This window comes from Panthera pardus, unplaced genomic scaffold (genome assembly GCF_024362965.1).
Source record: "Panthera pardus isolate Hobbes unplaced genomic scaffold, ASM2436296v1 HiC_scaffold_25, whole genome shotgun sequence".
Classification (NCBI taxonomy): Eukaryota; Metazoa; Chordata; class Mammalia; order Carnivora; family Felidae; genus Panthera; species Panthera pardus.
Window position 1 is genome coordinate 72,040,082 of NW_026526821.1, and position 27,303 is coordinate 72,067,384.

General features: G+C 36.8%; 1 protein-coding gene across 2 annotated transcripts in view; it reads right to left on the reverse strand.

The window, feature by feature from the left end:
• The window catches only part of PSME4 (proteasome activator subunit 4), a 98,846-nt gene that overhangs the window by 6,814 nt on the left and 64,729 nt on the right, over positions 1-27,303 (reverse strand). For both annotated transcript variants that reach the window (XM_019421276.2, XM_053890690.1), the window contains exons 28-43: positions 25,106-25,315; positions 23,634-23,770; positions 22,881-22,934; positions 22,028-22,157; positions 21,052-21,133; positions 19,687-19,840; positions 19,077-19,146; positions 17,933-18,058; positions 16,986-17,138; positions 15,158-15,262; positions 14,266-14,357; positions 13,371-13,502; positions 12,797-13,005; positions 10,826-10,911; positions 1,868-1,996; positions 1,037-1,192 (exon numbers count right to left, since the gene is read on the reverse strand). In XM_019421276.2, the coding sequence (XP_019276821.2) occupies positions 1,037-1,192; positions 1,868-1,996; positions 10,826-10,911; positions 12,797-13,005; positions 13,371-13,502; positions 14,266-14,357; positions 15,158-15,262; positions 16,986-17,138; positions 17,933-18,058; positions 19,077-19,146; positions 19,687-19,840; positions 21,052-21,133; positions 22,028-22,157; positions 22,881-22,934; positions 23,634-23,770; positions 25,106-25,315 (2,025 nt within the window). The remainder of the gene's footprint in view (positions 1-1,036; positions 1,193-1,867; positions 1,997-10,825; positions 10,912-12,796; positions 13,006-13,370; positions 13,503-14,265; positions 14,358-15,157; positions 15,263-16,985; positions 17,139-17,932; positions 18,059-19,076; positions 19,147-19,686; positions 19,841-21,051; positions 21,134-22,027; positions 22,158-22,880; positions 22,935-23,633; positions 23,771-25,105; positions 25,316-27,303) is intronic.

Below are 27,303 nucleotides of genomic sequence, written 5' to 3' on the forward strand. Positions count from 1 at the left end.
CTACTACATGGAATATAAAAATAATTATGAAAATGTTCTACAAGGTCCAGCCAAACAGTAAATGCAATTTAATGTGATTACTGTAATATTTAAAATTAGGAAATACTGATTTCAAGATTTCCACCTTTTCATTTCCATTCAAGTTACTAAAAAATACAAGTTAAAAAGTTATGGATAACTGTAAATATTTACATTGAAGTCTGTTGTGGTTGTCATAACCAACTGTGAGTATCTAAGGGACTAGACGATATTGGCTCCCAGAAAACAAGAAAGCTGTACTACAAAATGAATAGGCTCATTAGGAAGGTAGAAAAATTTCCATTCCTAGTTTCCTACTGATATGATCTATTTTCAGTGCTCTCAAATAGAATATATAATTACTGGGAGTGTTCTACCATACAGAAAACCCATAAAGCCCATAAAATTAAAAAAGTACAAATTTCACAAAAATTTCAATGAATTTTCTTTACCTAAGGCCAATTTCAAAAGTTGTATCTTATTCCGTATTTACTACAACACGCTTTTCTTACATGTGGCTATTTTAACTAAGAGATTTATCTTTTTGTACAAAATGTTAATGTAACCTCACCTCAAAAGCTACCTTTAATTTCTCTACCAAGAAAAATAAAAAGGGGCAACAATCCTATTTTAAGTCTACTGGATAATAGCATTTGTGTCTGGATTTTTATTCTCTTGAAATTGCCTTCATGGACATTCCTATTAGCTCTTAAGTTAGTAAGGAAAATATTATCACCTGCAATTTCACATATAAGAAAACTTTGGTTCAAAAATGTTATCTGTCCACGTTCAAAGAGATGCCAGAACAAGTACATGCCCAATGTTTGTTTCCATTTGTACGACAGGAAGTCATGATTAGGGTATCAAAACCAATCACACAGAGTATGTTAAAATGAAAGTTACTTTTAATAATTTACACTTTAAGAAAATCAATCAGTGCATACTTATTAAAGAGGGGGTAGGGCATGATGCCTTCTTTAAATGTATTACATTTGATTTGCTGTATCTCAAACTTTACCTCTAGTTGCTCATCCTCCAAAAGACTTATAACCAGCCACCTGATGTCTTTAACTGCATCTTCATTGTTAAGGAAAATAAAGAGGTTATAAAATACCATGGTCTGGAGGTAGGTCAGTACTGTGTATCTAGCATGCCAAGAACTGCTTCTTGCTGTCTGTAAATGAGAAGAAGTAGAAACAATGCAAACAGTGCTACCAAGAACAAAAATGACAGAAAGTACACGCAAATAATATAATCTACTACAACTCTACTTTTACAAGTATAGTTAGAGCAAGCTCGTGTCCTATATCCTTCTAAATAAAAGGTTGCATAAACTATTTCAGGTAAAGTTAGTTATTTAGAATGGTTGAAAGTAAAGGGAAAGGAACACATTCAAAAGTCAACTCTTGAAGAAAATTATTTATAATTAATGCTCTGACTCCTCTAAGAGTTGCACTTATTATTATTATTATTATTATCATCATTTTTAACCAGAAACTGGGAAATACAAGTGCATAAAATAAAGGGGATATTGATGAAAGGGAATGACCACCCCTCTCACTCATAAGCACATTGTATCTAAGGTGCTTCAATAAGTAGTTCTTTGTGTATATAGAAAATCTGGGGGTTGAGTGATTGCCCCCAAGGTCACAGAAGTTGGTGGCAAAGGCAGGTACAGAATCTAGGTCTGTTTCTTTGGTCAATATATGTCTTCCCTCATACTAAAAGAAAATTCAAAATGAAAAACAAATTTCAGGTTTTATGTGCACTACAGCGGACTCTGTGAAATTCTTAGAATGATATACCAAGTTCTAACAAAATCATATAAATATTTGTTATACACTCTTACTTGTTTTAGCACCTGAAGTACCAAAGGCACTTGATGAGGGTAAAGCAACCCCTGAGACATTAGTGACAAACATAACTTTGCATCTCTTTTCAGTTCATCATAGCTATTGTCATTTTCCACTGGGGCAATCTAGAGAACAATAAAAAAGACAAACACATAATTGAAAATAACAGCCAAGAAGTACAAAGGCATCCTTACATAAAAGAAATCACATTTTACTTTTAAAAGTAAACTTCTACGCAAATTTTCAGGTATATACAAAAACTAGGGAATAGTACAAAGAGTCTCCATAAAATCAATTACCTCTTCAACAATAACAAACTCACAGGTAACCCTCTCATTTTTGACAACACCCCCCAATTATCTGAAGCAAATCCCAGACATACTTCACCCACGAATATTTTATTATAGATCTCTAAAAGATAAAAATAACTTATTAAAAACAAACCTGGAATGACATCACCCACTAAAATTCATTATAGTTAAAATATAAAGTGTACAGTAGTGTTCAAATTTCCCCCAATTATTTTGTACATGTGTTACTGCAACTGGCTGTTTGGAATCTGGTTCAATATAATGACCACACACTGCATTTGGTTCATGTGGCTCTTAAATGTAAAAGATTCTGTGAAAAAAATGTATTTTAAAAAATCTCTAAATTCTCTCCATCCTCTTTTAAAAGTCCTTGCCTTTTCTCTTATTTTTTAAATGTTTATTTTTGAGGCGGGGTGGAGGGGCAGAGAAAGAGGGAGACACAGAACCCCAAGCAGGCTTTAGGCTCTGAGCTGTTAGCACAGAGACTGATGTGGGGCTCGAACTCAGGAACCACGAGATCATAACCTGACCTGAAGTTATATGTTTAAACGACTGAGCCACCCAGGTGCCCTACCCCCCGCCCCCCCCCCCCCCCCCCCCCCCCCCCCCCCCGGTTTTAAAACAAAGTGGAGGAAGGCCTGGCTCCTTAGTTTTGTATTGTCCCCTATAAATGGCCTTCTCTGATTGCATCCCTGTGGTGGCATTCATTGGCTCCAGCATGATTTTTTTCAAGTTTAACTGTTTGAGTACAAAATAAATGGTGTGTACTTCCTTCACTTATGGTCAGTATTCTTTGTGATGAACCATTATAAAAAGGTTTGCAAAATGCTGACACTCATCTCTTCTTCATAGAGAAAAGCCTTCCCTCCTTCAGAATAATGTTTCCTTCCTATTCTCCAAATGTGAACAATGAATTTTTTTTAAATGTCATTATGAACTAATGAATTTCAACAAATTTAATGGTTTTAATCTTAGTGGTGCTCGAAATGGCTCCTGAGTCCTTTAACATAACTGTAACATCCTTGGTTTCTGCTATAAGATGAAGGAGATCTATCCTGTACATTTCTGGTCCAAACCTGAAATAAGCTATTTCTCCAAGGAGCCCTGATTCTTCTAATGGGAAATGATACCTAGAAACCATAATCTGGGCACTACGAGTAGTGATCACTACTAGGCTGATTAGTGGTTATGAATTTTTGTGGACATTGCTAGGAAATAAGCATATTTTCTAAAGAGAAACAGATCATGAGATCATACTGATGTTTTCAAATTTAGGATGACTGCGATATTACTAAACAGCTGTATTTTTATATCTCTTGTCACTCATGCTAAAAATTTCAGTTCCTATTGCTAAAAAAGGAACAGGCTCAAAATGATGTCAATTGCCCCCAACCCTGCAAACCAAGACTTAACTGTAGTTTTCAGTTAAGTCACACCCAGGAATATGACCATCACCCAGGTAATTTGGAATTACCTTATCAGTGACAGTAATAGTAAACTCCAAGACAGACCTCTGCCCCTCCCCTACAGAAAGATGACCTTGTTGGAAAGAGTCCTTTTTGTTTATGCCCTTCCTTGTCCCATTCCCTTACAGCCTTTTAAAAAAACCTTCTATTTTGTAGAGTTCCTTGAAGCTCCTTTCTATTTGCTAAAGGGGTACTGTCCCCATTCATGATCACTGGACAAACAAACCCAGTAAGATCTTCAAATTTATTCTGTTGAATTTTTTTTTAACACTATTGACAATTATTATTTGCTCTTCATTAAATAACAAACATAATAGCTTCATTCCAATATTAGAGGATGCACTTCTCACAAGGCATGCATGATTTTTTTTAAGTTTATTTATTTTGAGAGAGAGCGAGAGAGCACGCAGAGCCTAATGCGGGACTGGATCTCACGAACCGTGAAATCATGACCTGAGCCATTATCAAGAGTCAGACGCTTAACTGACTGGAGCCACCCAGGCACCCTGATTTTCTGTTTTAAAAGTCACCACTCTGTGTATTTGTCCTTACAACCAGTTACATAGTGAGGTGAGATTCATTTCATTTCGCTTTTTGTAAAGGGAATTTTCGTTTAATTTTGTTTTCTGATCATAAAAAGTATTTTTAAGTCTCCAAAGACAAATTGGTAAAATAAAGTACACTTAGGTAGCCTTCTTTGTCCCCAACCCTTAAATAAGTGTCCTCTAAAACAGCGTAAGTATATTTTCTTTTTTCAAAATTTATTTATTTTTGAGAAAGAGAGAGAGAGAGAGAGCGCGCGTGCACACGTGTGTGCATGGAGGAGGGGCCGAGAGGAGAGACAGGATCTGAAGGCTCCACACTGACAGCAGGGAGCTGGATGCAGGGCTTGAACTCACAAACTTGAGATCAGGACCTGAGCCAAAGTCAGACACTTAACCGACTGAATCACCCAGGCACCTCTCTTGTTTCTTCTGAAAGTATAGCTTTAATATGGGGAAAAAATTATTTTTCTCTAAAACACTAAGGAAATCAATTTAGGTGAAATATTCAAAGTTTAGTATTCCCAAATTTCTTTGCATACCCATAACAAATGGGAACTTAACCATGCCTTTACTTTAACTATCCTTATTTATCCAGCTTTAGCCAGGATACTCTGAGCTCTCTTTTAGTCCTTGGGCCTGCTGAGTCCAGTTGTAGCAAGAATCCTGACAAGTCTGTTTTTAGAGAAGACCTCACCCTCTGTATGTGATCCAATTCCTGACCTCCACCTTTGGTATCTGATCGTCATGGGCTGCTTTTCAGCAAGAATCCTGTCAAGTCAGTTTAGCAGGAATCCCCTGCCCTTGACGTCTCCTCTTAGTATACTATCCACTGACACCTCCTCCCATTCGTGTTGTTGGCTAAATATCCGAAAGTGTCTGCTGTATTAGGCTTGGAGCCCAGTCTCTTTCCCCTACTCAGTCTTGACATCTATCGCAACAGACCTAAATAAAGTCTTCCTTATGATTTTAACAGGTATCAGAGTAATTTTTCTTTAACAACTAAACCTCCAAGTACAGTATACTAATTCACCATGTTAATTTCCCTTAGCAGACTTTACTAAAACCAGCATATCAGATTCCATCTCAAATCAATCGAGAAAAGATAGATTATCTTGAAAAGTAAGCTGTACCTTTACATCAATACTTTATATAAAAGTAATCATATCAATTTTCTATCTTATACTGCAAATTTAAATTCAAAAGATAATGCCATAAAAATAAGACAAGAGTTGTTTAAAAAAATAATCTTGGACTAGCAAACTTCAAAACATCATTAAAAATAAAGAAACTTAGAAAAATGGAACACCTTTATAACACAAAAGAAAACTGGCAAAATACAGATAGCTGGCAGAAAAATAAAAAGAGCCAATGTACAAGGAGGCAGTCTCACTAAAGAGGTACAGTGATTTTATTTTTAATTATTTATTTATTTAAAGTAGGATCCATGTCCAAAGTGGGGCTTGAAGTCACAACCCTGAGATTAAGAGCTGCATGCCAACCAGGCACCCCAAGAACAATAATTTTTATTTGACCATCAAAGATTTAAGAAACATCAGGGTTTGTGGGAAAGAGGTAAGACAGGCTCTTTGGAGGGCAGTATCCACTAAAATTACCAACGCAAACAGACCTTTTACACAGCAATTTCATACACAGCAATTACATACACAGCAATTATCCTACAAAAATACTCATATTTGCAAAAGACTATTATCACTGTTTTTTTAACAGCCAAAAGCTGGGAATAACCAGTGACCATCCACAGAAAACTGATTAAACGGTAATACAGTCGTCATTATAAAGAGACGCAGTTATGTGAAAAGATGGTCCTTATCAATTTGCAGCTTGAACTAGTTCTAGTTTTTGTACAACAAACCCATACACATACCAACCAAACTGGTGTATGGTACAGGTGTGTTCACAAAGGTATAAAAAGATACACACCAAACAAATTCAGTGTAAAAATTATTACAAATACCCAACAGTACAAATCTCCAGGCCATGTAGATGGAGTTGTTTTCCTTTGTCATTTAACTCCTCCACAATAAAAATGAGGTGGTTTAGAGTTTGGTTAGTTGAACTGTAGTATAAAAAAGAAGATACTCATTTGCTGCCAGGCCTACCATTACCACCAGAAAAATTTAAGGTGACTCACTCACCTATTGAATCAGTACTCTCTCTTCCTACCATTCATGAAAAAAATTTGTTTTATGAATAAAATTAGGACATAATGTTCTCATGTTGAGAACAGATTAAAATGTTCTACTAAAACCAGTAAAATCCTGAAGTCCAATGGATAAACTTCACTATAAAGAATATCATGTTCCAAAGCAGCAAATTAACATTATTAATTATCAGCATAGGATAACAATTCATTTGGAATAGACTACTTTTATATGCCAGTGAGATAAAAATCTCTTAGATATAATTTTTCAAGTTTTTATTTATTTAAGTAATCTCTACTCCCAGTGTGGGGTAGAACTCACAACCTTGAGATCAAGAGTCACATGCTCTTCTGACTGAACCAGGCAGGCACCCCCAAATCTCTTAGATATTTTACTTTGCAGGGATTTTCTCTATGAACAACATCCTGTTTGTGGAATGAAAACCTTTTCAGTTACAAATAAAGCCTCTAAGTTTGGAAGAGTACTCCCCCTCCAACACTTTTTAAAAAAAGTATTTATATATTTGTTTAAGTAACCTTTGTACCCACTATGGGGCTCAAACTCATGACCCCCAAGATCTAGAGTCACAGGCTCTACCAACTGAGCCAGGCCATCTCCGCAAGAGTACTTTCTTCTTAGTTGATCTCAAGAAACAACATCTACATTTCTTTATCAGCAACTGCTCTATAGGTAAGTTTGCCTGAATCATACCAACTCACTTCAACTTTAAAATTTTCAACTTTAATATTTTCTTAAAAGCATTATTTTTCTTTCTAGATATGACTTTTAAAAGCACACATGTGTACACTGTCTTAATGTTCTAACTACCATATGTGTAGTTATAGAAACACAAAGATTCAGACAACCTTAAAGTTTGCGAATGTTCACCTGGGACCGAAGGGGGTATGACATAGACTTATACACAGTATAAATTGGTTAAACGATTTCAATTTTCTGATTTTGAGAATGCACTGCAGTTTAAAAAAAATGTAACTACTAGAGAAAATTGAGTGAAGAGTATGTGAGACCTCTTTGAACTATCTTTGTAACTTCCTGTGCATCATTATTATTTTGAAATAAAAAGTTTGGGGAAAAATGTGCCCATGAAATTTAGGGGCTTTCTTCGGGTAATGCTACTTATTATCTTTTCTTTTCTGGTCACACTACAGAACAGACTGACATACAGTGATTTGGGTTTTCCTTAAGATACGAAGTAAGAAGGGTGTTTTATGGTCTATTTGTAGCATAAATATGTGCATTTCTTTGCCAATTTATTCATCCCTCCTGCTGATAACAACAGTTTGATTAACTTTGGAAAAGCATCCTTTTCTGTCATTCTGGTAGGTCTGTCAATCAAGGGATCATACAGCTTAGCCAAAATGTAGCAAGAGACCCAAGCCTGGCCAATGAGACTTTTTCTGGACATCTGAAATCTTTTTTTTTTTTTTAATTTTTTTTTTTAAATGTTTGTTTATTTTTGAAGGAGAGAGAGACAGAGTGTGAGGGGCGGGGAGGAGCAGAGAGAGAAGGAGACACAGAATCTGAAGCAGGCTCCAGGCTCCAAGCTGTCAGCGCAGAGCCCAATGTGGGGCTCGAACTCACAAACCGTGAGATCATGACCTGAGCTGAAGTTGGACGCTCAACTGACTGAGCCACCTAGGTGCTCCTGGACATCTGAAATCTTGAAGAGAGAAATGCAAGGAGACAGCATCTTGAGGAGGCTGTTAAATTCTGTTACCTAGGTCCCCAGGTACTGAACTGCCTAGATATTTCTAAGTGATCTATTTTCTGACTGAGCCACCCAGTCACCCCAATGGCATATAACTTTGTACAACATCTGTAAATTTTTCTCTAAGTTTGGTATATGCAAAACTATTATTGTACAGTGGTGAGTTTTGATGAGCCCTTAGTGAAGTCTGAAATAAGATATATAATACATCCTCTCTTCCTCCCTGATTGTAGTCATCAGAACTCTTTATTATTCCAAACTAAAATACGGTTAGGGGCGCCTGGGTGGCTTAGTCAGTTAAGCGTCTGACTTCAGCTCAGGTCATGATCTTACAGCTCGTAAGTTCTGTGAGTTCGTTTGAACTCACAACATTGGGGTCTGTGCTGACAGCTCAGAGCCTGGAGCCTGCTTTGGATTCTGTGTCTCCCTCTCGCTCTGTCCCTCCCTTGCTCTCTCTCTCTCACAAAAATAAATACTAAAAAAAATTAAAAATAAACAAAATAAAAAGCACTTAAAGACTATTAACAAAAATAATCTACAATAATTACAATATAGACAAGTATCTGACACCGTGCTCTCTGCTTTACAGGCATTGTCTCATTTCATCCTTGCAACAACTCTGTGAGGGATAGTGGTATTATCCCTCACTTTATATATAAGGAGTCAGTCTTACAAGTTCAGTAGCTTGTGCAAGATCACAAAATTGCACCTCTCACAAACAGGATTTTAAAGTAGGTCTCTTTTTTTAAGTCTAAAGCTAATGTTGTGTAAACTATTCCTGTTTGAAAATCCTCCTCCTTTAACCTTTAGCGGTATGCAGACTCTTCAACTAGAATAGGCAAATAATAGAAACTTCCACTTTGATATAGATTTCAAGGTTTTTTGTTTTTTGAATTGTTACACAATTGTTTTTTGCGGGATGAGATATATAACACTTCATTTAGAATCTAAGAAGCATCTCAAGTATGTCCAAAACAGAATTTCTGATCTCATCTCCTACCATTTCTGAGTGCCTCCCACAGTTTAATAAGCAACAATGTGCTTTCAGACTCCTTTCTTCATCTTCACTCTACAAAGCTGATGTGCATGCAAACTGCTCATTTGTGTGCTATATAGTGTCTTTGTACCCCAGACCCCACTCACCATGATGACCTAAAGCAGATTTTCAATCTCAACATCTGAAGATGCAGGTGAAATGTTAGGCCTGTCACAAGCAATTCATACAATACAGCTTTCTGATGATTTCAGTTTTATAAATGTCACATGGATTCAAAATATCCAAATATCCTTCTATCAAACCTCACTCTCATACACCTCCTTACTGATTTTTTTTTTTTAATTCTACCCCTAACGTGGGGCTGAAACTCACAACCCTGAGATCAAGAGTAACATGCCCTTCCAAATGAGCCAGCCAGGCTCTGCTCTCCTTCCTCCCTCCCCGTTTTTCTTTTTCTTTCTTTCTTTTCTTTCTTTCTTTCTTTCTTTCTTTCTTTCTTTCTTTCTTTCTTTCTTTCTCTCTCTCTCTCTCTCTCTCTCTTTCTTTCTTTCTTTCTTTCTTTCTTTCTTTCTTTCTAAGTGAAAGAAAGGGGTAGAACTCCAGCTATCCCCAAATTCACTGCACATTACCCTATGAGATCATGTTCTATATCCACTGCTTATGTGGCAGTGGAGAAAAGTTTAAGCACCACTGACCTAAAGAAAAACTCTATGTACCCCAATGACTTACAAGTAACATGGACCTATATACACTAATAGCTACTGTCCATTCTTCTATCCCAAAAGATCCCAGAGGTGCTCATGGGCTTTAGGCCCTACACAGAATTCTTAGAAGTATTTTAGTGGTGAATCTTTTGAAAATTACTATGTAGAGCTCTATTTTTTGCAATTTCCCAAAGACAAAGTATACTGTGGCAAAACAGAAGTTTAGCATTATACTTGCTGAGAAACAGTAACAAGAACGTTCCTGCTGAAATGGTAACTATATTGAACAGTAACTGTCAAGTAGTGGTGATGTCTGTCCCAACAGTTCCAAATGTGCAGTGATACCAGACTGTTTCCTAACCACATGTGACTGTGGACTACAACTGTGGCAGCCAATGTATCAGTCTGCAACCTTAGTTTATTAGCTTCATCATCCAACTAGATGAGTAATTAGAACCACCTCAGGTTATCCTTTTGTCAATGTCATTATAGGATTACCAGAAACAAGTTACTTCTGGCAGATATTTGTTACAAGCTATTATAGTCCCATTGAACACTGTAAAATAAATACGATATACTGTATGTAAAATATTTAATAAAACTTCAGATTATACACTAAATAAAAAAAATCAGAAATAGCTACATTCAAAAACTTCATTGTGTCTTTTTTTTTTAATTTACGAATATTTTCCCAAACTATTACTTAGAAATTGGTTATCGGTAAAACAGTACTGTCTATGAACTCTTCACGTATCTGTCAAGATCCTAGGCTTACCAAATGCTAAAAAGATTATTTCAACAAGTATTAAACTACCATCACCTCATGATTTCCCTGCAACTGTTCTACTTCTTAGAGATCCAACCAGCTCCTACACAGTCTATAAAACTATAAGCTATCAGATGATAAATATAAAATATAAATTCCCGGTGAAGGTCAGAAGGGGATGCATTCTTTTTTTCCCCCTCCTTTCCAAGTTGTTATTTAGATTCCAGTTAGTTAACAGAGGGTGATGCATTCTTAATTTCAGCCATAAACTTACCTTAAAAAACAAAGGTAGAAGTTGAAGTTGTTCTGTGACAGCTGTAGAGAAGGATCGTCCGGCACTAGCCATCAGCCATTTCAATACTATTTGAAAACACACACAGAATCAGTCTTTGCTATATAGTCAGAGAGCAAAAAGTAGAATAATATTGTAGTGCTGGTGTCAGAGAGTCACTCTGATAACTCCGGTAACTAACTCTTCAATACTAAGAAAGAGATCATCTACGTTACTTCATAAATTAGACACTCACTAATCAGCATGATGACAGGAACCACAATAATGGGTGTCAACCAACTAGGGTACCAAAGCCACTTTCAAAAAATGAATCAGCAAAATTATTAATAACCTACTAAGTAGCAACACCAACTACAAATTAAAACTAGCCTTCATTAATTTTCATGCAGTAAAAGTGATAACTAAGTTAGTTGTTTATACTTAGGATGCTTGAAAAAATTTTAAATATAAAAATAACAAGACACCTCCGATAACCAAGACAATTTTGAAAAAGAACAAAGTTAGAGGATTCGCACTTCCAGATTTCAAAACTTACTAGTAACTACAGTATTCAAAATAGTGTGGCACTGACATAAGGACAGACATATAGACCAGTGGAATAAACTAGAGAGTCTAGAAGCCCTCACACATATGGCTAATTTTCAGTAAGAGTGCCATATTCAATAAAGAAATGAGTCTTTTCAACAAATGGTGCCAGGAAACTGGGTACCCATCAACAAAAGAATGAAGTTGACCCTCACCTTACACCATATACAAAAATTAACTCAGAGTGGATTAAAGATCTAAACTTAAGAACTATAAGTACAAAACTCTTAAAAAAAACTTAAAGGAAAAACTTCATGACATTGGATTTGGCAATGATTTCTTGGATATGATACCAAAAACAAAGACAACAAAAGGGAAAATAGATAAATTAAAAACATCAAAATTAAAAACTTTTGTACATCAAAGCATACTAATATTAGACAGTAAAAAGACAAACCACTGATTGAGAAAATATTTGCAAATCATATTATGAGATAAGGGGTTGATATCCAGAATATATAAAGGTCTCCAACTCAATAACAAAATTAATAACCTAGTCCAAACATGAGCAAAGGACTTGAAGAGACATTTCTCCAAAGATTAAAAAAAAAGGGGGGGGGGGAATTAGCAAATAAAAAGATGTTTAACTACTGATCATTAGGGAAACACATCAAAACCACGGGGTTATCTTTTTCACACTCATCTGGATAGTTATAAGTCACAAAAACAGAAAACAAGTATTGGCATGAGCATGAAAAAAATGCAACCCTCTTGCAGTGCTTGCTGGTAGGAATAGAAAAAGGTGCAGCCAGAAGAAAAGAGCTTGGTTGCTCTTAAAAATTAAGTCAAACATAGAATTACCATATGGTCCAGCAATTCCACTTCCAATATCTCAAAGAATTGAAAACAGGGACTCAAAACAGATACCCATACAATACTGCTCACAGCAGCATTATTCACAGTAGCCAAAAGGCACAAATAGCCTACATGTCCCTCAACAGATAAATGGATAAATACTGAAAACACTATGCAAAGTTAAAAAAAAACAGGCATAAAAGGACAAATATTGTATGATTCCACTTATATGAAGTACCTAGAATAGGCAAATTCAGAGACCGAGTGGAATGGTGGCTGCCAGGGCAACGGGAGGGTGGGAACAAGAATTTACAGATAGGAATATTGGGTGCAGAGCTTCAGTTCTGCAAGATGAAGTAATGGAAATGGACTAAGGCAATGGTTGTACAACAACGTGAATGTATTTGATGCCACCAAACTGTAAATTTTATATTATGTATGTTTTACCAACGTAAAAATAAGGGGGACGACAAAAGGATGATCTAAATAAATGTCTGTTTTGTTCTGTTCCCCCCACCCCCAGTTATAAATTGTCTGTTTTTAAGTGAGTTTCTATTAATTTTAGCCACTCACTAGTTTTCAAGAGTTTAATGCCTTGAGTTCGTTCATCTTCTTCACCAATTCCATTTTCTTCCATAACATGGTTCTGAATTTCTTCATCCACATCCATGAGGGGTTTCAGTTTGTCTAGAATTCGAGCAGTAAACTCAGGGACCCGAGGGGATGCTGTTGGTGCCGTGTTTGGCAAAGAAACATCTATCATAAATATGTAGGTCAGCACACTGTGAAATGAAATATGTACAATGAGAAGAAATCCCACATTATCAATAAAACTAAGGTTCAAAAGCGATGACCCAAGCAAAATAAATATTTGAATGATGACTCCTGTGAGAAAGTCTCTCGTGCTGTGCCTAGAATTTGGAGGCACTGAGAACCAGTCAAATGCTCACCTCTGGCTTATGAGCTCACTGCTGTCATGTTTTACATGATGGCCTCCTGTCTAGTGTCCCAAACACAATATATAACACAACTTGAAAAAGAGTACCATGGAATTCAATATAACATAACCAGTACTATGAGACGCTAAAATTTAATTTAAAAAAAGAACTCAAGAAGTATACCATACCACAGAGAAAATAATACCTACCTCCCTATTCTTTCCCTAACATTTTTGTAAACCTGGGTGAGTTTGGGTTCCAAGTACTTCAGTAGTCTGTGCAATAGCTCCGGCACTCTCCACTCTTGCTGGGCAAGGCCACCTTGCAGCACATAGAGTCGACTAGAATTAAAGCACAGGACAGTCGTGTTAGACCCTGTCCCTGCCTTTCCATATGACAGTATAGATTAATGGAGTCTAGACCCTACTTCAAATTGTTTCATTTTCTTACCTAATAAATAATAAAATGGACAATTCAAAACAGCACCTTTATGAAGATTTTATTACTTTTACTGCATCATTTTCTCTGTATTCTCATTTCATCTCCACTACTACATAATCAAAAGAAATACTGACTTGAGAATATGAATTGATTTCTAAGCATCAGAATATTCCCCATTAAATAGTAATAGCAACAAATTGTTATTCTTGTTAACAAGATTACCTAGATTTCCTTCTCTAGTCTACTAATTTTTTCCAGCTCCTTATATCCCACACCAAGAATACTTTTCCTTGAAAGGATTACTCTGTTCTTTCCTAATAAGAAAGAGTGAAAAAGGAGAGGATGTGATGAAGAAGTTAGTGTTGTCATGGCATAAAAAAGCGGCCCCAAAAGAAAAGATCTGACAGCGGAGATGGCTGAATCTAAATTTTGTTTGAATTGCTCAGGTTGCCTCCATTTCTACTTCTTCCCAGCTGGAGAAATAACTCTACTTAGTGTCATAAGTTGTACTGAACTGGATCATTCATCTCTCACAAGAAAACAGTTACATCATCTAGCCTTTAGGAGTATAGACAGTTCACTTCCATTTACACATCAAGAGCAAAGCTGTTATCTTTTGTTGCAAAATCTTTTGTTAACCTTGTAAGTTTTCTTTTTATTTACCATGCATCTACAAAGGATCCTCCTTCACCACTCAATGGTGATTCCAACAGTAGCTCAAAGAGCCAATGAAGTTTCCGGGGATCTCTGCTTTCCTGTGTTGAAAACATAAAATAACAATAAAAAGAGGGGTCCTACAATTTTCTATATATACCAGATCCTGTTAGTTTAAAAAATTTTCTTTTTAAGTTTATTTATTTGAGAGAGAGAGAGAGAGAGAGCGAGCGAGCATGTACATGAGCAGGGAAAGGGCAGAAAGAGAGAATCCCAAGCAGGCCCTATACTGTCAGCACGGAGCCTGACGCAGGGTTCAAACCCACGAACTGTGAGATCATGACCTAAGCTGAAACCAGTAGGTGGACGCTTAACCACTGAGCCTCCCAGGTGCCCCTGGATCCTGTTATTTTAGCAGTATTATAAATAAATACAAGTATGAGGGGAGAAAATCAAACTAAAACTCATAGGTTAGTCAAATCCAAATATAGCTCATGTTAGAAAGACTAATAGTAAGAAAACTGTTCTTAGCTAAATGGATTGTCTTTAAGTCAAAGTTTACAAGCTAGGGACATATTTAGTGTGGAAAGTAACATCTATATAACCTTGTATCATCTGGCTTTTAGTATATGTAAGTCACATTTCCAGATATATGATACAATTTGCCATTTAATCTAAGAATGCGTTACCATGACAAAGAAGATGTAATTAATAATCACTTAAGAATTATCACTCAAGGTTTATTTGAAAGGCTAAACAGCCATCTTTAATTATGTTAGATGACAAAAACATGAAGAAAAATTTCAAGACTCAGGAGATATAATGAGATTTCACAGGTTTTAAGAAAGGGCATGAAATAGTTTGAATAGATCAGTTAGACACAAAAAGAAGCAGAACTTACACAGGATGTCGCTATACAAGTTCCCCAGTCATTGTAAGTTTCTACTGTAATGTTGGACAGTGCTGTTCTAAGCAGAGGGCAAAGAAGCTCCCAAAGCTTCTCCACCTACTCAAAACGAAATACATGGAGAAAAGTTAATGACATACTCAGAACATTTCTTTTCAACCATCTTTCCCTACCTAGAAATACACACAGACACATGATCTGATACTTATTTAAATTATTTCTTAGAACACCCATAATCCAGGAAAAGTAACTTCACCATGTTATCATCATAAATACCCATGTATAAAAGTGAACTATTCAGAAAAGAGGAGACACCTTTTATGGTTCCTTACAATATCTCATACTACTGAAAAGCTTCCTTTTAAAAATCTTGAGTAACATAGTACACTGGACTGAAACAAAACCTCTTTTTTCTAAGTTTCGTATACTTATCGAGGTCACTTGATTAAGTCCTAATATGAGAAGCAACGACTTTTTAATACAATTCAGTATTAGCCTGAAGTATAATCTTCAAGTTCCAAGTTTTAGATTACTATAAAAAGCCTTTTAAAAGTGCTCTTATACAGAGACTGCAAATACATGTGTATAGATGCTTCTCACAGGTTACTGAGAATACAAATCACCTTGAGATCTTGATAAAATGCAGATTCTGATTCATTAGATCAAGGTGAGACCTGAGATCCTACTTTTCTAACAAGCTCCAGAGTGATGCCCATGCTGTAGGTCCAGGGACTGCACTTTAGTCAAAAGGACCTACATAGGACAAATGGGGAGGGAGGGATTGGGATAAAATTTCCAGTGGTAGCATCAGGCATTGAGGTGGCGGTGGGAGGGCGGGGAAAGCTGTACCGTGAACAACTAATAAAGAAAGGAGATGTGCTCTGGAAAAGAGGTAACTACAAAATGACAGAGACAGGATGACAAGGATATGTATGACATGTTTAAATAAAACTGTTCCATGATATGTGAACAAGAAAAAGGCAATATTACAAATTCCAAAAAGTATGCGTAATTAAGTCTGCCAAAACCAGCAGCTGCGTCTCTTCCTTGAGGAAATGGTGGCCTGCCTTGTATTTTGGCATTCTGGATATTTTCAATCTAGTCCATCTTGCTAAGAAACTGACCTTAGGGTAGGTGTATAAAACTAAATCTATCAATTAAAAAGAGGGATACTTAAAAAAAGGATGTCAGACTCAGACTGTAAGACTAAATGAGTGATGCAGATGAGCAAGAAGGCTAAGAGAAAGGATTTTTTAAAAAAATGTTTATTTATTACTCTTGAGAGAGAGGAAGTATGTGTGCGCGAATGTGCACTTGCAAGCCAGGGAGAGGCAGAGAGAGAAGGAGAGAATCTGAAGCAGACTCCACGCTCTCAGTGCAGAGCCCAATGTGGGCCTGGATCCAACAACCCTGGGATCATGACCTGAGCTGAAATCAAGTTGGACACTTAACTGACTGAGCTGCCCAGGAGCCCCTAAGAGAAAGGAATTAATGAGAAGCTAGAGAACGCCTCATAAGGGGAGAAGCCCATGCCCGGCACACATGACGCAATGCAATAACATAGGACCAGTATCAGGATCTTCCCATTTTTCAAGAGTAATTGAAATCTTTATTTAGGGTTCTTCCCCTAGTGATGGCAAATAATTCAAATTCCAAAAGATAATGAATGTTGCCCTTACACCACTAGTTTGTGATCTATACTCAAAAGCAATATGGAATTTGAACGCTTCATATTTTCAGTATTAATATTTACTGTGTTGGGAACTGCTACATAAGTGGGTATTACAGCTTTAACAGGGAATGTGCTGCACAAATACATCACCTTTTCAAATGTCCAATGCTTAGAACCTCTGATTAAACCAGCTATAATTTCTGCAACACATCGCTGGGTGCTTTCATGTGAATCTGCAACCAAACGTTCTAAATGGGGCTTCAGAATTGGCAGAAACGCATCATCAAAATTTCTGAATATGCCCTATAAAAACAACAACAACAACAAAAAGTTCTTCAGTGTTCAAATGACTCCATTATAATGATAATATGCTTGTGTTTATTTACATTACTACTGTGGTTATAAAACCCCAAGTGTTCTTCCCTTTAGAAATGCTTTAACAATCGCTTCTCAGCCTTTTGGCTAACATCAAGTGTAGAAATGCTTTACTAACGTCTATAAATTAAAATAAAAACTGTTACTTTACATACCACATTAAAATATAATGAATGAAATCAAAATCACTAACCTTTCTGACCTTAAAAGTATCACACACCTCAAAAAACTCAAATGAACATCAAATGCATATAGTCTTGTGGGTTTCTCCTTAGGCTGCTAATTACAAATATTAGAAATAAATATTAAAGGCTTTTCTTAAAAACTCCTAGACTTTAAGCTAAGATCACTATGACTGGGGTAACTTCCAGAGCCATTTAAAAAAATTTTTTTTAATATTTATTTATTTTTGAGACAGAGAGAGAGACAGAGCATGAACGGGGGAGGGGCAGAGAGAGACGGAGACACAGAATCGGAAGCAGGCTCCAGGCTCCGGGCCATCAGCCCAGAGCCTGACGCGGGGCTCGAACTCACGGACCACGAGATCGTGACCTGAGCTGAAGTCGGACGCTCAACCGACTGAGCCACCCAGGCGCCCCTTCCAGAGCCATTTTAGATGAAGACGGCAGATGGCCAAACTCAATTGTGACTTTAAAACTTATGAACCAACAAACTGATAGTCACTAAGCTTTATGAAGAAGGATATTAAATAACACATTTACCTTAAAGAGGCAAAAACGGCGAGGATTAAACTTATCTTTTCCTTTTCTGTCTTCTAAAGATAGAAAAGTAATTAACTGTTCAACAAATTTAGGATCAGAAAAATGATCAAATATAATCTGTTCAGCCTATAAAGTTAAAAAAAAAAAAAACAACATTCAGGGTTTAAGATCTATTTAAAAACAGGATTCTGAAACATCAAAATTCAATTGTAAAGTTTTAATTATCAACAGTAGGCTGTTATTTTTGTTGTAAAGAGTTTTTACTTCTCATAGAGGCTTTCTACAACCAAAATAATATCATCAGCTAGAAATGCTAAATCCGTAATAGTTTACTTTTCCTTCAGACCTTCAAGTTTGAATTCCATAATCAGGCTGCTTGTGAAATGAAGACAGAGCTATTGTGCCTTCTGGTGTATAATTTAGGAAAACCCCCCAAACTATAAACCAGACCCCAACAAATTATTTCCATTATTTATAAAACATCACAAGTTAAAAGGTAAACTTTGTTGAATTATAAAATAAAAGCTAGGGGCACCTGCCTGGCTCAGTCAGTAAAGCCTGGGACTCTTGATCTCAGGATCATGAGTTCAAACCTCACATTAAACACAGTGCTTACTTAAAAAAAAAAAAAAAAAAAAAAAAAAAAAAAAAAGCTACATCATTAACTTACTTGAGAAACACATTAACTTACAAGTCTTTAACCAACTTTCAAAATGGTGGAGAAATAAGCTTTATGAAAACAAAGGGGTTTCAACTTAAATCTGCAAACATCTAATTACTGAGTATCCAGCATTTATATGCAATAAAAAATTAAAAGCCAAACAAATAAACAAAAACCCACCTAAAAACCAGGCATTATCTTTGCCCTCAAGAAGCTTCTTACCACACAGAACTGATACAAGCAACATGCAGATAACTATATAAAGCAGTACCCAGGTAAACTGGGGTAGTAACACGAGAGTAACCTTAAATACAAAGACTTTTGTCAATAGGCCCTAACAGAATGGGGAGTACATGTTTATCAGTGTTTACCTAGTGATATCCTGAAATACACTGAACTCAGTTTGAAAACAAATCAGAAGCCCAAAGTAAGATTCATGTGAACTGGGTAAGTGTTTACACACAGTAAAAATGGAATGCTTACCTCTGTCAAATCTTCCCTTCTTCTACCCAGCTTAGGCTGCTCTTCCACACCAGCATAAACAACCATATTCCTACACAGTAAGAGTTGATTTTGTAATACATATAGAAAAAATAGTAGAGCTTCATAGAGAGCATTAGAAGGCACTTTTAATGAACTCTAAATCAGATGCTAAGTTTGGGGGTATAAGTACATCGCTAACAATCTTGGCCTTAAAAATCTATCTGGTCACTGTGTGACATTAAGTCCTTGGAGCCAACAATAAGAATAAGTATTTCTCTGGGCTGGTTCAGGCATATGTAATAGTGATTGGTAAGAATATAATTTAGAGCAGCTATTAACAACTCCTTAGATGCATAAGGGTGGGACTAAGAAGGCTAAGGGTTTCAGTGGAAAGATAAAGAAAAAGGCAGGACTGAGGCATACATAGCATTAGTAGGAGCAAAAGAAAAAGAAGAAGGAAGAAGAAAAAAGAAAGAGATTGTGTGTTTTTGGTGGCATGTACCTCTACCTGCTTTAAGTGCCTCTGAATCTCTCCAAACATCCAAAATGATAAAACAAATTATATCCTAGATAAGCTGTTTAACGATGTACATGGCAAGCTGCCACTTACTGCGGCCAGGTGTAGTATCCCCAGTGAGTTTTTTCCACAAAGCAGCTTGACTCCCATTCTTTTTTGGTTCTCGGTATACTTTTGCTATCATAATGCAACCAATGATTATCAGGCCTATCACCAGCAAGAATTTGGGTAGGTTTAGAATATCCACCTTAAGAAAGAGACAATTACATCTGATAAACTTAAAAATAAAATAAAATGAATAAAAATGCATGCAATAATGATTCTCAACTTTTAATCAATACTACTAGTGTGACTCTGTCTTCATAACAAGATTACCAAACTTCGCTCAAGGCAAGACCACATATATAGGAGGCATTACCCATTAATGGGATAATTACGGGGGGGGGGGGGGGGGGTAGAGGATTAAGTATGATACATACTTCAGCCCTTTTACCAAAATTTAAAGGATTAATTTTGTTAAAACCTTTTAGATTTGAATTATTTTCACGCTTAAAGAGCTCAAAGAATCCCCATATATTCTTCACCCAGATGCCCCAAATTGTAACATTTTACCATGTGTAGTTTGACATTCTTTCTATACATGCACATTTTTTGGACCCATTAAATATTCATTTACTATGGGACCTACAAACATGTGTCAAATGAGGATAAAACAAGATTAGTAGTAGGGAGTGTAATGAAAGTCTTTCCCACGTTTAGTAAACACCACTTTACAGTGTTCCCCCAAAAAGATGGTGGTGCATAAATACACTCCCCTCCCAAAGATGGGGTGGGAGAGGACTAAAGACAGCTGTCCGAATGTCACAGAAGCTCTCAGGGATAGAAAAAATGTGGTAGCCAGAGGAGTAGAAATGACATCTTTCTTTCTAAAACCAAGTTAATTCATTATTTTTTCTGCGCACCATTCTCATTAGATTACTATTCAGAAAATCTGATAATATAGTAAGGAATAAAGAAAAAAATTAACCTTGCCTCTAATCCTACCACCCACAGAGAAACACTTAACATAGTGATACATTAGTGATAATGGTATTTGGTAATTAATGTTATTTTAAGTCTGTGAAACACAGTTTGATAAATAACTAGTATAACTGCCTGGTTGGTTAGATAAATAAGTAGATAACATGTTTGTGGACAGTATGCAAAAGGTACATATTATTATGAAGATATAGAGTCCATCTATTTTTTTTAAGGTGTATTTATTTCTTTTTGTAGTAATCTTTACACCCAAGGTGGGGCTCGAACTCATAACCCCAAGATCAAGAGTCACATGTTCTTCCTACTGAGGCAGCCAGGTGCCCCAGAATCCATCTTTTTTTTTTTTTTTTTTTAAAGCTTATTTATATATTTTGAGAGAGAGAGAGAGACAGCATATTAATTACATTTGGTAGTACTTACCCATTTCATAAGGATTGATGGTCAGCTTTTTGTGGGTTCTTTTGAGCTGCTTAAGAATACCAGCCACAGCTGAGATTGCCATCTAAAAAGAAACAGGTAAGGTACATGTATCAACATTTTAAAATCTCTTGAATAGTTAGCTGCCTGTCTTGATCAGAGCAGAGGCTGGATTCTGCTTCTTTCAAAAGCAGGTAAATGCCTCATCTGTTGACATCTGGCAGCACAGCCATGTGAGTGCTAAATGTGAGTGGGAATGAGTCACTGAACGTTCTTACTTTCACCTGTGCTAGTCTGCCTAGGAAACTTCCATACTTTCTTTGTTAAACCAATATCTGCTCATACTTCAAATCTTAGCCTAGACATTTCTTCTTGAAGGTCTTTCTCTAATGCACCTGGCTGGGTCAGCCCCATTATATACTCCACCTCTAATACTTTGTGAATAAAACCAAAAAGTTGTATCCTCAGGTATCTTTCCCTTCCTGTAAGACTTCATACCTATCATTAATTTTTCAAAATCAGTATTTCTCATGAATCTATAAATTTGTTCCCTACTATATCCCCAGTGTTGAAATGCACATTGCCTGAACATGTCCTCATATATTTGTTGGATAAAAAATTATCATCCCCAGGGCGCCTGTGTGGCTCAGTCGGTTGAATGTCCAACTTCGGCTCAGGTCATGATCTCACGGTTCGTGAGTTCGAGCCCTGCGTCAGGCTCTGTGCTGACAGCTCAGAGCCTGGAGCCTGCTTCTGATTCTGTGTCTCCCTCTCTCTCTGTCTCTCTCCCCCTCATGCTCTCTTTCTCTCAAAAATAAATAAATGTTAATTTTTTTTTTTTTAAATAATTATCATCCCTGAACCAACAATGATAAATTTCAAATCAATACACTTCAAGGCAAAGTGTCTTGGGAAGACTTTAAGAGCTTCAGGTGAGGTAAAAATTCTCAAACCCAAGACTACAGTTACAATAGAGTACCTTTCGGACTACAATCGCATCATGGTTGAGATTCTCAACAAAAAAACGTATGGCACGAAGAGGTAACACTCGGTCATCTCTCAAGAGTAGAGACAGAAGCCCAATGCCTATATGTTCAAATTTCCAAGGCCTAAAAAGAAGAGAGAGAAAAAAAAAAAATCACAAAACATATCACTCCTAAAACCGTTTTTAAACTGTATTTGAAACATTGTAATTTTAAGTATCCTAAGAATTAAAATAAGTATAGTGATGTGATGAACACCACTCCTATCACTAGCCCCAAAGTTCACCTGTTACTTTTCTTTCAATTCATGAATCAGACTGTAATTTTTTCTGACACAGTCATTCACTGCTTTCAGGGAAGAAACCTCCTACAGTATTTAAGGTAAAAGCTTTGAGAACTTAAAAGAAAAGAAGAAATTTTGTAGGCACCTAGGTGGCTCAGTACATCTGACCCCTGATTTTGGCTCAATCATGATCTCACTGGTTCATGAGTTCAAGCCCGGCATTGGGTTCTGTGCTGACAGCTCAGAGCCTGCTTGGGATTCTGTCTTCCTCTCTCTGCCCCTGCCCCCCTCACAAGTGCGTGCTCATTCTAAAATAAATAAACATTAAAAAAAAAAAAAAAACTGGCGGGTGCCTGGGTGGCTCAGTCGGTTAAGCGTCCAACTTCGGCTCAGGTCATGATCTCATGGTTTCGTGGGTTCGAGCCCTGCATCGAGCTCTGTGCTGACAGCTCGGAGCCTGCAGCCTGCTTTAGATTCTGTGTCTCCCTCTCTCTCTGCTCCTTCCTGCCTTTGCGCACTTTCTCTCTCTCAAAATTAAACATTAAAAAAAAAAATTTTGCACTTACAGATTTCTTTGCTCCACACCATCTAATAAAGTGTTTACCAAATTTTCATAGTTCCTTAAAAAAAATAAAAAAAAAAAAATCAGGTGAGGTATTGTTTTAATACAGCACTAAGACGATCATCAAATAATGTAACATAATTCAAATTCTAGCCAAATTCACCATTCTCTTACATGCTATCACCAGATTATAAAAGGCGTGGTGAGACTCAAGCCAGAATGAAAGCAGATGGGTGAAGAGAGATGGTGGGAAAAGACCACGAACAGCAGAGAGAAAACAACACAAAGCTCTAGGTACAACTGTTCCCAACAGATATTCAAAAGTAAACCTGTGAGTAGTAATCAATGTTAGAAGTGGTCTACCTATATGGTACTCTAGGTATACACAAGGTAGGCTATAATAGTTTATTCTTACGTAGGCATGTTAGAAAAAAATTAATACGCACAACCATAAGGCAAAGACAAAAATCAAGCTAGAAAGGCTCCCGCTTGAATGCTATCACTGAAGCACTGAACTGCTTGGGTTCCAGAAATCTAAAACCAGTCTTTTGAGATAATTTTAAGATGGTGTTTTCCACTTCTATAGCTAAAAGTAACACAGGGACCTTCACAAGAATTATTTCCTAACAGTCTGTATTTTTTTAGAATCAATGTGTAAATTTCATGAGGTATTCATGGTGCATCTATATTTCAGAAATACTTAAAACCAGCTGTCTTTAATGCCATCTATCTGGATAAAATAGGCATTCATAATTACCTCAGGGCATCAGCATTCTTTTCTTGTTGGCGTTTAAGTCCTTCTTTAATTTCTTCTGAACTAAGCATTATCTGGTTGGAAGAGGGGTTTTTTGATTGTTGAAGTAATTCTGCTATTTCAACACAGGACTTCGGGATCTTACAAAAAAGAAAAGCGAGGGGGAAAAGTGAGGTACTGATACATGCTACAACATGGACAAATCTTGACAATGTTATGCTCAGAGAGAGAAGCCAGATACGAAAGGCCACCTATCGTATGATTCCATTTTCATATAAATGATCTCCAGGGACTCCATATTAGTGATCTCCAAGGACTAGGAATGCTGGGGGAAGAGCAGTGACTACTTACTCCTGGGTACAGGGTTTCTTTCTGAGTGATGACAGTGTTCTGAAATGAGAGTAGTGATGGTTGCAGAGCCCTGAGAATATACTGTTGTGAATATACAGTATGCTATTGTGTTAAGTTAAAACGGTGTATTTTTGTTATGTAAATTATGTATTAAAAAAAAAAAACCCAAAACTTTTTTTAAAGAAAGCATAAGCTGGGGAGCCTAGCTGGCTCAACCAGTAGAGCACACAACTCTTGATCTCCGTGTTTTGAGTTTGAGCCCACGCTGGGTGCAGAGATTACTTAAAAAAATAAAATCTTAAAAAAAAAAGAAAAACACATAATCTAATGACAGCTGCAAATAACAAGACTATGTTTTACAGGAAAGAAATATGTTTAGAGCAGTGGTTTTCTTTTTTTTTTTTTTTAATTTTTTTTAATGTTTATTTCTGAGACAGACAGAGACACACCCTGAGTGAGGGAGGGGCAGAGAGAGAGGGAGACACAGAATCAGAAGCAGGCTCCAGGCTCTGAGCTGCCAGCACAGAGCCCGACACGGGGCTCGAACTCACAAACCATGAGATCATGACCTGAGTCGAAGTCAGTCTCTCAACCTACTGAGCCACCCAGGCGCCCCTAGAGCAGTGGTTTTCAAACCAAAGGATGGATGTCAAACACAATTACTTTAGAGAAGAAGGCAATTCATCTGCACTCACACCACTTTTATCCACCCTCAGTTATGATGGGTGTATACATATGTACCTGCTATATCTCTCCATATGAGCACCACTGAAATTGATAGCCTTCCTCAGGTGTCAAATCATCCAATTTTAATTTTCATCACTATAAATGATGAACCCTCTGATCAAACTTATGTGACTTTGACTATTAAGAGTGACCTTCTAAAATATAATCAACTCTGAAAAAACGAGCCCATGCATATACAAAGAATAATGGTAAATTCAACAGTGTAATAACCTTTTGTTGCCTCTTGGAAGAAAAACGTCCTACCTGTCTCCTGGCCATGCTCCAAATTCACACTCCACCCTGCTACCTACCATAATGATTACTGAGTACAAAAAGGAAACAGAAAGCAAATGTTAATTTCCACTAAAATCTGAATTAAAAAAATGGTTTTTGCTTACTGAGAAGTCCAAGCCAATTGTTTCATATTGCCGATGTATCTTTTCTGCAAGATCATCAAATAGTCTCACTATTGATGGTTTTTCCAGGGACATCGCTTTGCTAAGCCCAGAAGAAACAATTGCTGGCCACGTCTGTACAATACAGTCCCAATCATGAAGGTTTGCCAAACATACACCACTGTGATTTCCAAGGAGACAATACAAGGCACCCTGCAGGAAAAAATAATTAATATGGGAAGTAAGAGCACCGTTTAGCTGTAGCCAATTCACCTATGAGTTGTTTTTAAATTTACTACTATTTAAGTGTCTGATACTGGTTGGTAAAATAGGTTCACACACTTAACATGTTACTTTTAGAAACTTGAACTTGACCTTTAATTCGCATTCAGTAATATTTTCCCTAAATCATGTAGTAGAGGATTAGCTCAAAGAATAGCTATTAGTAAGATAACACAGAAATGTAAAGCTGTTGTTTTTAAAGATAGAGCTTCCGTTCCAATTCTCTTCTACTACAATTATATCACGGAGACCATAAAATATGCCACTCTTAGCACTTTAGGGCATGTCTGGAATAATTTCTAAAATCTGGTTGTGATGTATTTTAAGTATATAAAAACTAGGTTACTTAATTATACTGTGTACTTTTTACTCACAGACGCTGAATTAATCAGAATGATTCTGATGACACGAGGTACCCTTTTCAAAGATACCCCATTTTCATGAAAAGAGCTATTATGTTATTTTCTGAACATTCATCCTAACTCCATTCTGATCTGGCTTATTACCCACCATGTGCTCTACTCCTCTTTACAGGTTCTCATAGGTCACTGGTAATTTGGTTTTACTGACCTAATAGACATTTTTCACTCTTGGTCTTACTTGATCTACCTGATTTTGTCCCTTTAAGCTGCTCCCAACATGGTGGACAATGTACCACTCTACGAGTTAGACATTCCACAGTACTCCTGAATGCTACATCTACATCAGAGGTCAGCAAACTTTTTCTCTAAGGGGTTAACAGTAAATAGTTGGCCATATGGTCTCTGTCACAACTATGCCATTGTAGTGTGAAAGCAGCCACAGACATGACATGACTGTGTTCCAATGCAACTTTACTTATCAAAGCTACCAACTGAGCCCAAGCTATGGTTTGTTGACTGGTATTATAAGCCAACATCAAGGAACACGTAAAGCTGTAATCTTAACTCCCTCCGGAAAGCAAATGATCTGCTGAGTCTCTCTTCTCTCAGGGAAAGATCTCCCCGTGGCTTCTGCAACCTCTCGCTTCTTAGTATCTTTCGGATCTTTCCTTCCTTGGTTACCTCTTCTTCTTGGGGTTCTAATGGAGTTTTCTCAATACTATTGTTACCCTGGTCCTCTTCTCTTCTCACTCTCCTCCTTGGCTCTCTTACCCGTGCCCAAAGGTTTCACTGTCATCAACATATGCTGAAATGGTGTGTTGTGGAGAAATGAGGTCTGCCTGCCTATTTGATAATGACTCTTAGTTTACAGGAAACACTTCAAATATAACTTGTTCAAACAAATTCATCATCTAGTCTTCCTGTTCTCTCTCTGATGACCCAATAACCAGCTGTACAATCTAGAACCTGTATAATTACGATACCTCCTTTCAGTTCACTACCTTCATATTCAACTACCAAGTCTTATCAATTCTCTCTCCTAAATCATGTTCAATCAACCTACTTCTAACAGTATAAGCAATCGTTATATTTCATCTATACTCTATTGTACTCCTGTGGGATATACTATTTTCCTTATCTTATGTCGTTCCCTTCCCCCTCTGCTCCAATCATACGAGCTTTGACTCAGTTACTCAAACTCACTAGGTTTCTTCCGGTCTCAGGCCTTCCAACACGCTGGTCTCATTACCCTACACCTTTTGGTCTTTCACCTGCCTCTCCTACAGGCCAGCCAGGCTATTTACCACTGGTGCTCAACTCAAATAGCAGCCTGCATTTTCTCCACCGTAACAACAATCATAAACATAGGTAAGTCAACTATTAGGGAGAAAAAACAACTGTATGTTTAAAGGTGAAGGCTATGGATGTCTTCAATTTACTTTGACATAAAAAAAAAAAAAAGGATGGATATAGAGAGATATGTGATAAGGCAAATGCAGCAAAATGTTAAATACAGAATCTGAGTGGTGGACATATGGATGTTTACTGTATAATTCT